A 13,333-nucleotide genomic window follows, 5' to 3' on the forward strand; every position below is an offset into this window, starting at 1 on the left:
CCACCTGGTCGGATCTTGGTGCCTCGATGTCGGGGCTTCGCTGGGACCGCAGCCGAGGTCGGGCCGAGGCCATGTGGTCCGGACGTGGAGGGTCCAAGATGGAGTCGGGCCCTGAGATGGCGGCTCGGGATAGGGGTCGGACCAGCAGAGTGGGGCGAGTAGGGGTCGCCGTGACTCTGAGGGGGAGAGCCGGGGGTCGCCAGGAGTGGTGGCTCTCGGGGAGGGTTGAAGAGGTAGCTTCGTCGGTGAGGTCAGGGGTCGCTGCTGTCCAGGGCCCGCCATGAGGGAGAAAGGGGAACACGCCACGAGGCCGGGTCCAACACACGTCCCCCCCAGCTGAAGGCGGGGAGAGTCACCCATCTTCTTGGGTGTTCCCCTCGTCGAGGCGGAAGAAGCGGGACAGGCCGTCGGCGTTGGCGTGGGTGTTGCCGGGGCGATGTTCCACAGTGAAGTCCATCCCTTGGAGGGAGAAGGACCATCGCAGCAACTTTGGGTTCTCTCCTCGCATCTGCATCAACCACCGCAAGGGCCGGTGGTCAGTTTGCACCCGGAAGTGGGTGCCGAAGAGATAGGGTCGGAGCTTCTTGAGGGCCCACACCACGGCGAAGGCCTCTCGTTCAATGGTGCTCCAGCGTTGTTCTCGGGCCAGCAGACGTCGGCTGATGAAGGCCACAGGTTGATCAATTCCCTCGGGGTTGACTTGGGACAGGACTGCCCCGACACCGTGCTCCGAGGCATCTGTTTGGACTATGAATTCCCGGCTGTAGTCGGGGGCCTGGAGCACGGGGGCGGTACACATCGCTGTCTTCAGAGTCTCAAAGGCGGCCTGACACTCGGGTGTCCAGTTCACCTTCTGTGGCTGCTTTTTGGAAGTGAGTTCGGTGAGGGGGCCCACAATGCTCCCATAGTTCTTCACGAAGCGCCGGTAATACCCAGTGAGCCCCAGGAAGGCTCGGACGGCGGTCTGGGTGATCGGGGGCTCCCAGGCCATGATGGCGTTGATCTTGGGTTGGAGGGGAGCCACATGGCCGCTCCCCACTTGGTGTCCCAGATAGGTCACGGAACCTTGGCCTATCTGGCATTTGCTCGCTTTGCTGGTCAGTCCGGCCCGTCGGAGGGCCGCCAGGACCTCCCCGAGGTGCTTGAGGTGCTCGGCCCAGTGGAGGCTGTACACCGCAATATCGTCCAGATATGCGGCGCTGAACTCTTCTAGCCCCGCCAGCACCTTATTCACCAGTCTCTGGAACGTTGCGGGGGCGTTCTTCATCCCGAAGGGCATCACCCTGAAGTGGTAATGGCCATCGGGGATTGAGAAAGCGGAGCGCTCTTGGGCGCCCGGGGTGAGTCCGATCTGCCAGTAGCCGGAGGTCGAATGTGCTCAGGTAGCGGGCCGCCCCCAGGCGGTCGATCAGTTCATCGGCCCGGGGAATGGGGTGTGCATCGGTCCGGGTGACGGCGTTCAACCCCCGGTAGTCGACACAAAATCGAAGTTCAGGAGGGGCGCCAGGGGCGGCGGCTTTCGGGACCAGGATGACAGGGCTGGCCCAGGGACTGTCGGAGGGTTCCACTACCCCCAGGGCCAGCATCTTGGAGACCTCCGATTGGATGCAGGTCCGAACTCGGTCGGGAACTCGGTAGGCCCGGTGTCGCACAGGCGGGCTGTCCCCAGGGTCGACATCGTGGACGCACCACTGAGTGACGCCGGGGGTGAGGGAGAACAAGTCTGTGAATTGACCCAACAATGTTCGGCAGTCCTGGCATTGTTCTGGGGTCAGGGTCGGAAGAGAGGGCGACCCCCTCGACGGAGCCGTCTTTCTCTGAGGTGCCCAGGAGGTCAGGCAGTGGCTCGGAGTCATCTTCGGCCCCGCCATCGGTAGCCATCAGCAGGCTAAGCTCCGTTCGGGCAAAGTGAGGCTTGAGCCGGTTGGAGTGGAGGACCCGGAGGGGGTTTCTGGGGGACTCCAGGTCCACCAGGTAAGTGGCCGGGCCCTTGCGTTCTACCACCTTGAAGGGCCCCGTCCACTTGTCCTGGAGGGCACAGGGTTTGACCGGGGACATGACCCAGACCTGTTGGCCCGGCTCGAACTCAATGGAAGAGGCGTTTTGGTCATACCAGTGTTTCATCTCCTCCTGGCTGGCCTCGAGGTTGGCTTCTGCAAGTTCCCGGAACTTCCGAGTCTGATTCTGGAGGGTCAGGAGGTATCGGTAGACGTCGGGGGGAGCCCCTTTGACTGCAGCCTCCCAGCCTTCTTTGACTAGGCTGAGGGGACCCCGGACGGGGTGTTCGTACAATAGTTCGAAGGGGCTGAATCCCAGGGACTTCTGAGGGACCTCCCGATAGGCGAAGAGGAGGCAGGGCAGCAGCACGTCCCATTGGCGTCGCAAGGGCTCTTCCAGGCCCATGATCATGCCCTTGAGTGTTCTATTGAAGCGTTCCACCAATCCATTCCCTTGGGGGTGGTAGGGGGTCGTAAACTTATACGTGACCCCGCACTGTTGCCACAGGGACTTCATGTAACGGGAAATGAAGTTCGTACCCCGCTCACTGACGACCTCTCGAGGGAAGCCCACCCGGGAAAAGATCCCCATCAGCGCCCGGCCCACCACGGGGGCCGTCACAGTCCGGAGGGGGATGGCTTCAGGATAGCGGTTGGCATGGTCCACCAGGACGAGAATAAACCGGTGTCCTTGGGAGGTGCGGGGTTCCAGAGGCCCCACAATGTCTATTCCCACCCGCTCGAAGGGGTGCTGACGGCTGGGAAGGGTTGGAGGGGGGCCTTGTGCTTCCCTCCACTCTTCCCGCTGGCTTGGCAGGTAGGGCAAGTCCGGCAGTGATTGTTCACATCATTCTTCATTTTTGGCCAGTAGAAATGGGTCACCAGGCGGCTGTACGTTTTGTCCTGCCCCAGGTGCCCGGCGAGGGGCACATCGTGTGCCAGGCTCAGGAGGAAGTCTCTGAATCGGAGGGGAACCACCAGCACCCGGCCGGCCCCCAGTTCGGCAACCTTTTGCTCACTGTAGAGGAGATCGTGGTCCCAATAGACCCAGTGGGATCCCGAGGGGTCTCCGGCGGCTTGAGTGGCGGCTTGCTGTCGGATTCCCTCCAGGGAGGGACAGGTTTTCTGTTCTTGCCGGAACTGTTCTCGTGTGGGGCCACATTCCTGGCGCCATTGGGCTAGTTCCGGGAGGTTGCCAAGCTCAGCAATTTCTTCACTGTTGGGCCCCAGGGGTTCGGGCTCTGGGTCGGTGTCTTTGGATACGGCGGGCGGCGGAGGTGCAGGCCACTCGGGATCTTCAGCCGGGGCGGCCTCCGTCGGGGTGGGGGCCCGGGCGGCCATGGATCGGGTGGTCGCACAGGCCCACTCGGGAAGGCCTAGCATCCCCAGATGCTCTCTCCGCTCGACGCCGGCCCAGGGGGAACTTTCTAGGTCGTTCCCAAGGAGGCAGTCCACGGGGGCATCGTCCCGGATGGTCACCTTCAGCATGCCGGACACCCCTCCCCATTCGAAGGGGATGCGGGCCATCTGGCACAGGCTCTCGGAATTGTCCGCCGACCGTAATGGGCACAGCACATGGGGCAGGATTTGGTCAGGGGTTACCAAGTGGCAGCGGACGGCCGTCACGCTGGCTCCGGTGTCGCGGAGGGCTTCGGTCCGGTGCCCATTAATGGTGACCCATTGGCGATACTTCTGAGTGTTACCCGGGATCGGGGCCCGGGGGACCATGTCTCTCTCGCCTAGACACACCAGGGACATGGCGGCGGGCTCCCACTCGGTCTGGTCTTCGGCATAGTTCTCTTCTTCGCCCCTCTCTTCCCCTAGGGAGGCGGCTGCGATCTGGCGGTTTGGAGGACCGGTGGTGCCCGGTCGTTGGTTCATCGGGCAGAGGGGATCATTGGCATAGTGACCGGGCCGCTGGCATCTGTGGCAGATAACGTTCGGGCGGGGCCCGGGTCGCGCCAGGGGGGCCCCTCTTCCGGCCAGGGGTGGCGAAGTGGAGTTCGGGGGTGCCCCGTGGGGGAGTCTCGGCTCCTGTTCTGGTATCCTCCGCCGCCTCGGGCCGGTGGTTCCCCGGGGAACCTTGGCCGTAGTCTCCCATCGGGCTCCGGGGGACTCGGGTGCTCACCCATCTATCGGCCTCGACTGCGAGTTTACGGGGCTCAGTCAGTTTGCTGTCGAGGAGATGCTGCCGGAGTTCGATAAAACAGTTGTTGGAGAGGTGCTCCCATACAATGAGGTTAAACAGCTGCTCGTATGTGGTGACTTTGCTGCCTTTGATCCACCCCTCTAGGGCTCTGCTATAGAAGTTCACGTACTCCACCCAGGTAGTACCGGGGAGTTTCTTACAGTCTCTGAATCGCTGCCGGTACATCTCGGGGGTGAGTCCGTAGCGAGTAAGGAGGGCGGCTTTCATGTGTTCGTAAGAGGTCATCTCGGTGTCTGGGAGCTCCAGCAGGGCGTCTCTCCCTTCGTTGACGAACTTCCCCCATAAGCCGGCACCCCAGTCTTTTTGGGGTACTCGATGAGAGGTCATGGCTACCTCGTAGGCCTTAAACCACTGTTGGATGTCGTCGTTTTTATAGTATTCTTTGACGACGTCTTTGGGGATGTGGACCTTCGTGTCCGCAGGAGGAGGTGGGCTTCGGTTCCCGGAGGCGCTGGCCTCACCATTTTTAGCCTTGATCTCAAGTTCTTTTAAGCCACGCTCATGCTCGAACGTGAGCTTCTTCTCCTCTATGTCTCTCTGCCTTCGTTTCTCCTCCAGGTCTCCTTGCAGCCGTAGTTGCTCAAGGGCTATCTTTTTCTCGGCCAGCTGTAGTTCTCCGTCCAGACGGAGTCGGGCGAGCTCCAATTCGTGGAGCCGGCTCCTTTCTCGCTCTCGGGCGTCTTCGTGGGAGAGGCCCGCGTCTACGTTTGTAGGTCTTCCTTCCGCCGGGGTTGTGTCGGTCTCTGGTTGCATGTTCGGAACTGTGTTGTCTTCGCTCTGGGGTGGCGTCGCTCCTGCCTCCACCCAGGTTTGTAGGGCCAGCTTGAAATCCTCCTTGGTGCTCAGTCCAGTGGTAGCGATGCCCAGGTCCTTGCAGAATTGTTTCAATTCTTTGTGGTTATAATCCTCCAACCGTTCCTTCTGGAACTCCGCGGTTGGTCTGGTTTCTTTGGTGGTCATGGTTGTGGTGTGTTTCTGTTAGTAGTGGGTGAGTCACTCTCTGTTACGATTTGCGTCGGCTCGGATCGCACCGCCTGCCACCAATGTTAGAAAGGCGGTTCCTAGGGAGGCAGAAGATGTCTGACTGACCACCCCGAGTTCCACCTCTCCGTATGGAAGTGGGCCGAGCGCCGTCGAGAGGCCACCTGCGGGAGGCTCCTCTCTTAGAATCGTACAGCAGAGCAATCACACCACTACAAAGGGACACCACACAAGAGGATAACTTCTTAGAATCTTTATCAGCAATATCTATGGGTGCCTTCGGCACTATGTACATACGGATCGGGGGATCCTTAAAGTCTCGGTAACAGGGGAAAAAGGGGGGTAGCGGGACAGTCTTAGTGTCAGCTTGGTACGGGGATTCCCTGCGCACAGCCCTCAATCCTCGAGCTGGGGGGTTCTGCAAGGTCGAGCTGCGGCAGCGCCAGCAGGCTCCGAATATGGTTTCAGTGAGGTTGGGCCGCGGCAGCACCAGCAGGCTCCGGAGGTGGTTTCAGCGAGGTTGGACCGCGGCAGCGCCAGCAGGCTCCGAAGATGGTTTCAGCGAGGTTGGGCCGTGGCAGCGCCAGCAGGCTCCGAAGATGGTTTCAGCGAGGTTGGGCCGCGGCAGCGCCAGCAGGCTCCGAAGATAGTTTCAGCGAGGTTGGGCCGCGGCAGCGCCAGCAGGCTCCGAAGATGGTTTCACTGAGGTTGGGCCGCGGCAGCGCCAGCAGGCTCCGAAGATGGTTTCAGCGAGGTTGGGCCGCGGCAGCGCCAGCAGGCACCGAAGATGGTTTCAGCGAGGTTGGGCCGCGGCAGCGCCAGCAGGCTCCGAAGGTGCAGGGTTTAGAGTAGTGAGTTCTTCTTAGGGTCAGCGGCGACAACGTCAGCAGGGCTCTCGACTCCAGGATACAACTACTGACCCATTCCAGAGCTGCCCCAGATATAGGTCTGGAGTCCTTTGATGTCCGGACCCTCGTGCCTGGGGGTCAGAGGGGCCGGGATGAGAGTGTCCAGACACCCAGCAGGGGGGTGGAGCCAGCGCCCAGGGAGGCCGGAGGGCGATCAAAACCAGGCGTCCGGGGACGGCTGGAGGGCCATCGAAACTCCCCGCCTCCTTGATCCGTCAAGTGGCCGTTTTACCACCTGGTCGGATCTTGGTGCCTCGATGTCGGGGCTTCGCTGGGACCGCAGCCGAGGTCGGGCCGAGGCCATGTGGTCCGGACGTGGAGGGTCCAAGATGGAGTCGGGCCCTGAGATGGCGGCCCGGGATAGGGGTCGGACCAGCAGAGTGGGGCGAGTAGGGGTCGCCGTGACTCTGAGGGGGAGAGCCGGGGGTCGCCAGGAGTGGTGGCTTTCGGGGAGGGTTGAAGAGGTAGCTTCGTCGGTGAGGTCAGGGGTCGCTGCTGTCCAGGGCCCGCCATGAGGGAGAAAGGGGACCACGCCACGAGGCCGGGTCCAACAGAAAACTACAGAAATGTAAGACTTCTCTAAATCACATGACAACATCATGCCTAATTGTGCCTCACTCTGCATAGGCACATGATTGGAGAATAAGAAAAGTGGAAGAAAATTAAATTACGAGAGATGCAAGGTTTTTCAGTGCTTCAAGAAAATAAAATTTTGCCTGATTGAGCACTCACCATACAACGGCATAAAGCCATTTTTTTAGGCTTTTGTTGGTATTTTACTATTTGATGGCAGTAATAGGCAGCTGGTTTACTACGTCATATGGAATTCTGTTTATGTTTGAGGGAAGTATACACTGCTACAGTTTGTGCTGTGTCTGTTCTGTGCATGCAGACGAATGCACTTCTGATACTCCTGACGTCCCAGTTCTGTGCATGAGGGAGCTCGTACTCTCTACCTCTACCACAAGAGAGGAAGGCCACGCTGCTGTGTTACATGTGGTACCTGCAGCTCGATGCCACTCATGCTTTATTCCCATGCTTTATTTCCTGTGAGTGACATAAAGCTGCAACCCCTGTGTGTGTCTGGTGTGTGTAGGGGGCGTTTGTGTGTGTGTGTGTGTGGGTGGGTGGGTGTTTATACATGCGTGTAGGCGATTACTGAGCCCAAATGGTTGTATCCTTAATTTCGGTATGCGAGGGAAGGTTCCATTGCTGTTGTCTGTGCTGTATGTGGGAGCAGGTGCACAGTGGCTTTATTCTACACCTCAGTGGAGAGTGCTAACCTGCGACTCCAGTGGCGCCATGCCAATACATTGCACAAAGGTACATCCCAGAAGCAAATCAATTGAGTGTGTAAGACTGTTTGAGAGAGTAAAGCCATTTAAGGCTAGGATGGCACTACATACCTGTTGTTTGTGTATATTGCTGCTTTTCTCCCACAATTGTCTACCTTATGTGTTCGGTAACTCGTATGTAAAGCACTCTGATACCCTCTAAGGTCATGTTCGCGCTATTTAAAACTTTTTAAATAAATAAGTGATTTGCAGCTCCAGAGCACATATGAAGGCATATGTTTAACAATTAAAAAACAGGAGGGTTATAGTGGTAGTTTTAAATATTTCATTGTTTTATTTCACCTCTTGTCTCCTCCCCTCTTCATCATAGGGATATTTCGGTGACCCCTGGAATGTCTTCGACTTTCTGATAGTCGTTGGCAGCATCATTGACGTCATCCTGAGTGAGATTGACGTAAGTGGATATTTGGTTAAGCTTGTGTATCACAATTTGCCTGTAGAAAGTCATGCTAATGCAAGCCAATAATGAAAATCTTTTGAATCTCATAAATTAAGTGTGATATAATTTGTGAGTAACATCGTTATGTTGTATTTATCGAAACCTACCTAGCAAATGCATTTTAGGAAGACAACAGATCCCTCTGCATTTTTTTTAATAGGGGGGACAACCCTCCTCATTTTCTTCTTCATTTCCACATATCCTCCGCAGCCTTTCACTGTGGGGGAACTCATCTATGACCCTGTAGTGTTGTGTGAGTTTGTAATGACAGAACCCTTGTGGCTCCTGTTGGACTTTGTAGAAATGCGATGTAAGCATTAGAGCGTAGTTAAGTGAATTCAGCTTCAGAATGTTGCATTCGCGGTTGCACCAGTGGCTGCTGACTCAGCTCGTGGGTGGCGGGGCGGGTACATGCAGGGGAAGGTAAGCGGGGGCGCGGGCGCAATGAAAAAACCCAATTCAAACGTACCTTGCCGCCGGGTCCAGCGTTTCTGCTCCTGCTCTCCTGCAACCGACTCCAGGAACAAGAAGCACAGTCAGGCTCCCCTGACCAATCACAACGCTGCATTGTGATTGGTCTGGGTGCCATGACACTCCACTCAGCCAGGGGCCGGAGTGGTGGGCATGTTCTGCACGCAGGCTATAATACAGCCTACATGGAGAACAGGAGAAGTGCGCGTGACTGTTTTGGGCGGACCAAAAGGGCTGACCAAACAGTTATTGCGCACTTAGGAGGGTTGTACCACTCCCCCCTGCTCTGCAGCCCCATGCCCTCACGCAAGGTGCCGCAGCAGGAGGACAAAATAGAATGATAATAACATTAGTTATTATCATTTTACTATCTTTGGCTGCTGCAGGGTAGTGGGGCGTTGCTCCTCCACCACCTTAGCGGAGGAGCCACCACTGGGTTGCACGCAGAAGATTAGAGATGTGTTATACTAAGCTCAGTGTGTGCTGTAGTCACTGGTGAGTACCCGGGATGTGGAAGACACTACAGACCCCACTCTTTCACTTTAGTTTTTTTTAATCAACCTACATTTCTCTTCCTGCTCTAGTAGCCTACACTGTAGCTGGACACTAGCGGCTACACTTGTAGATTCTGTGAAATGCTGAGTGGACCTAATGTTGTATTTCTTTCCCCTCCTGCATTTTGTTTGTCTTACACAAACAAACTTCCAAAGCACGAGTTTGTGTAACGTTAACATTCAGAAGTCCTCATGAGCAGTGAATGTTCTTCCCGCACTCGAAAACCATTGATGGATTTCCCTTCCCTAACTGTCCACGCCTCACAAGGTGACACCGGAAGAGAAATCTTGTGATGTTAGTCCACCCTACAAAGGGTTTCTATCATGTGGTGGTCTGTTGGCAGTCGGGCTACCATGTCAAGCGTTTCCACTGGCAGAGCCTGCTGAGTGCCACCTTTACGGCAGGGCTCCCTCTGTGCCAAACTCTAAATTACCTCCAAAGCATTATGAATCTGACCCAACAATTATTTCACATTGCATTTAAGTATGCAAAGGTTTTGACAATCATTAGTTAAACAAATGCCTTTTTAAACTCCATTCCAGCCAATGAAAAAGTGATGCCATTAGCCACAATGAAAAATAATGCCCGATTGTAATGGTTTGGGTGCTAATGTATTTTTGTTATTCCGTTTTATTCAAATTTTCAAGTACAATACAACTAAACAAAAGAGATAAGTCCCCCCTTTCTGCCCCCTGTGTGGTGGCACACGTGCCAGCTGTTGGATGCGAGTCCAATGGCAGTCTCTCAATAATACAGATATCTAAATTGTAAAAGTACTTGTATAAACAGCACAAAATATCTAGACTTAGCATCATCTGTTAGCCCTTCCGCCGGCCTCCTCATCTGACAGCACATCCTCCTGTTCCCTCCATGGCCCCCATATTTTAGTGAATGTGTTGGGACATCCACGAGCTTTCTAAATCTGTACCTCCGCTTTCATGTACCAATTCATGTTATCTGCCCACCGCCCGACCGTCGGGGCCACGGTGTAGCCTCATTTGTTTCTGGATGATATCACACCTGGCACTCATCAGAGTCATGTTGCAAAAGAGGAGGGAGTATCTTTCCAACCTTTTTTCTCCCCATATGCCCAGCATCACCACCTTTGCGTTCAGTTCCTGTGGCTCCTCCAATGCTGGGAGATCTTGTATCTGACAGCCTCACAGAACAAGCAGATCTGTGCACCTACCCATATTATATATAGAAGTGTACCTGGCGGCATGCAACCCTCGAGGCATGTAATTGTACTTATCTTACCCATGGTTGTAGCCTAGCCCTAGATCATATGTAGTATGCTTAGTCCAGCTTTTTCAGCTGGATTAGCCTGAATACCGCGTTGATCGCCACCTCGCGTGGGTAGAGGCAGGCCGCCTCCCCAGTCCTCATCCGCCAGGGAATCGAGAGCCCCTTCCATCTTCTCCTCCTAGGCTGTCAAAGGGGAGGTGCAGTTGGCCACAATGGCACCATAGATAACGGAGATGGCATGTCTGTGAATTGGGCCCCAAGAACTCTATTTTCTAGCAAACTTTCATCCGGTATATCCACTTACGGGTCAGTGCAGCTCCGGAGAAGATGCCTAACCCGGAGATACTGTAAGTACTGGACTCTCTAGTAAAGTAAGTAAAGTTTATTGTGTTGATTATTTAAAATCTTACAATATTGCACGTTCGATAGGAAAAGGTCATATAAAAGCTATATACATGCAGCAAACAATTAAAAAACAATACAAATTTAAAAAGTTAAAATAGTTGCATCTCCTAGTTTCCCTTTGACAATCTTAAGAAATTTTACAAACGCAGCATTTAAAATAATGTCATTTGAGTCCAAACACCTTATTAGGGCCTGCCTGCATGTCCTTATGCCTCGTGCATTAAGAGGAATCTTAAGCAAGGTTTTTCTCTCTTGGGAGAGTTCCGGACAAGTACAAAGAAGATGGAGGATATCCTCCTCACAGGCATTGCACAATCTACATTTGGTTTGCGTTACTGATCTTGCCCAGGGAGGGCGATGGCATAGGCCTGGAGTGTTGCCAAATCTTGCGTTGAGGAGCACGTGTTTATTTGTTTCCGTCCATGGAGTCACCAAATATTGTTGGATTTCTTTCTTTTTGTAACCATTTATTATTGTCCAAGCATGTTTTGTTTTGGTAAGGATAGCTTTATCATTTAGAATAGATAGAAAGCTTGCAGTTTTGTTAATTATCCTCTTAAATGATGTCTTAGTAATATTTGTATCCCATATTGACGTCACCTCAAACTCATTTATCGCTTTCATTAGGTACAGCCCTGCCAATGAGTTTGTGTCATTACTTAATTCCTTCCATAAAAGTTGCGATATTTCATTTTGGTGGTCGGTTTTTATCTGATTCCAAACTTTTATGAAATGTGCTTGCCTTGTATATTGTTGATTAATTAGTCCAAACTCCAACCTTACTTGCGCCGGAGAAGCGTTTACTGGAAGCCGGAATAACGCCCGATATACTCTGGTTATGTTTTTATTCAGGGTTTCAGTATCCCTACCCATCGCTGCTTCGCTACCGTATGTGATAGTCGGTTCAAGTCTTGCAGAAATAATACTGAGGAGAGGGCCATAAGTTAGATTGGGAAGTGATTTCTGCACAATTCTGAAAGCAGCAGTGAGTGCATTTGTTTTCCTTTGGATGTCCCTTTTTTGTAGTTGAAAATTGCCTTTTGAATCAAATAGGACCCCCAGATATTTATAGGACTCCACTTGCTCCAGCTCGATGTTATCCATATACATCTTAATAGTGTGTTTTTTTGTCTTATTTTTAGTAACTACCATAATCTTGGTTTTTGTATCATTTATGACCATACCATTTGCCTTAGAGTACGTAAGAGTCCTCCTAATTAATCGCTGTAAACCCACTTTGGTATGGCTCAATAATATCACGTCATCTGCGTATAATAGGTTTGTGAGCCGCTTATCTGCTAACTTTGGGGGGTGCGCATTTTCATTGTCCAATATTGGCGTCAGGTCAGCAAGAAACAAATTAAAAAGGAGGGGAGCCAAAACACATCCTTGTTTCAGGCCTTCATTTGCTGGAATTTCATTGGACAATGTTCTGCCGTCCCCCATCCTCACGCTTACCCATGTGTCTGTGTACAAGAGACGGATCAGTTTTAGTAGTGAGGATGGTATTTTCATTGTCTCGAGTTTTTCCCAAAGTAGATTCCTGCCAACACAATCAAATGCGGATTTAAAGTCTATGAAACATAAATATAAGGGTAGCTTCCGTCTAATTGACTTGTCAATAAGAAGGGTGAGAATAAGAATATTTGTGGTTGTACCCAAACCTTGAATGAAGCCTGTTTGATTTAAAGGCAATTTCTTATTGTCCGACACCCATTCTGTTAGTTTAGTCAACAAGATTCTGGCAAACAGCTTGGCGTCAGCGTCTTGTAGGGTGATTAGCCTATAGTTTTCTGCCAGTGCCCAGTCCCCTTTTTTGAAAATTGGGGTTATTAGGGATCCTCGCCATGACCTGGGGACAGTTCCTGTTAGTATGACCTCTGAGAATAATTTCTCTAGGATAGGCGCCCAAAGTTCGGGGTTTTCCCTAAAAAGTGCAAATGGTAACCCGTTGGGTCCGGGTGCACCGTTTTTCTGTTTTTTTATTAATTTAATTATCTCTTCTTTCTCGACTAGTATTTGCATATCCAGTTCTTTACAATGAATGGAAGATTCCCTGTTGTTATCGTTTTTATCTTCATAAGACTTATCCGACGCGATTGTTTGAGTTATATCCTGATTTAGATGGTTCCTCAGGTAGGTATCCCATTCCTGCTCAGTTAGCGGTGATGACACTATTTGCTTATTGGGCCTAGCCAGTTGATTGATAATTTTCCAGAATTCTCTTTGGTTCTTCCGATTACTGGCGAAAAGCAGTTTTGCCCAGCTTTCTTGTTTTGCTTTATTTTTCTCACACCAAATTAATTTTTTTAGATTTTGATTTAGTTGCTTTAAAATTCCCATATTTTCTGCATTGACTTCTGGTTTCTTCATTGACCTAATAATCTTGTTGCGCTCTTTCTTTAATTTCATAATTGTATACGGTAGGTTTAACTGCTGACCTTTGTTCCTAGGTAAGTCATTCCTACTTCGGTTCTTGTTTGTTTGCCATTCATTTTGAGTCTTGATTAGTAATCCAGTGAAATATTCCCATTGCTCAATTCCTGATTCAAGTGGAGTATCTTTAAAGCTTGTTTCGATGAGCCTTTCTATCTGCTCGTTCATTAATTCTTTGTTTTCCACATTCCAAAATATTTTTTTATAGTTAGTTGTGCCAATTTGCCCTTGAACAGTCCGGTAAAGCTTATTTGCATTTGGTCCGATGTTCATTGTAATTATTTGCTGGGCATGGTCACTTTCCTTTACTTTCTTTAGTTGGTACAAAGTAA

At 52.2% G+C, this 13,333-nt stretch overlaps 1 protein-coding gene across 2 annotated transcripts in view; it reads left to right on the forward strand.

The window, feature by feature from the left end:
• CACNA1S (calcium voltage-gated channel subunit alpha1 S) overlaps positions 1–13,333 on the forward strand; it is a 488,710-nt gene that overhangs the window by 341,688 nt on the left and 133,689 nt on the right. For both annotated transcript variants that reach the window (XM_078644201.1, XM_078644202.1), the window contains exon 28: positions 7,761–7,844. In XM_078644201.1, coding sequence (XP_078500327.1) covers positions 7,761–7,844 — 84 coding nt within the window. The remainder of the gene's footprint in view (positions 1–7,760; positions 7,845–13,333) is intronic.

This window comes from Lissotriton helveticus, chromosome 5_1 (genome assembly GCF_964261635.1).
Source record: "Lissotriton helveticus chromosome 5_1, aLisHel1.1, whole genome shotgun sequence".
Classification (NCBI taxonomy): domain Eukaryota; kingdom Metazoa; phylum Chordata; class Amphibia; order Caudata; family Salamandridae; genus Lissotriton; species Lissotriton helveticus.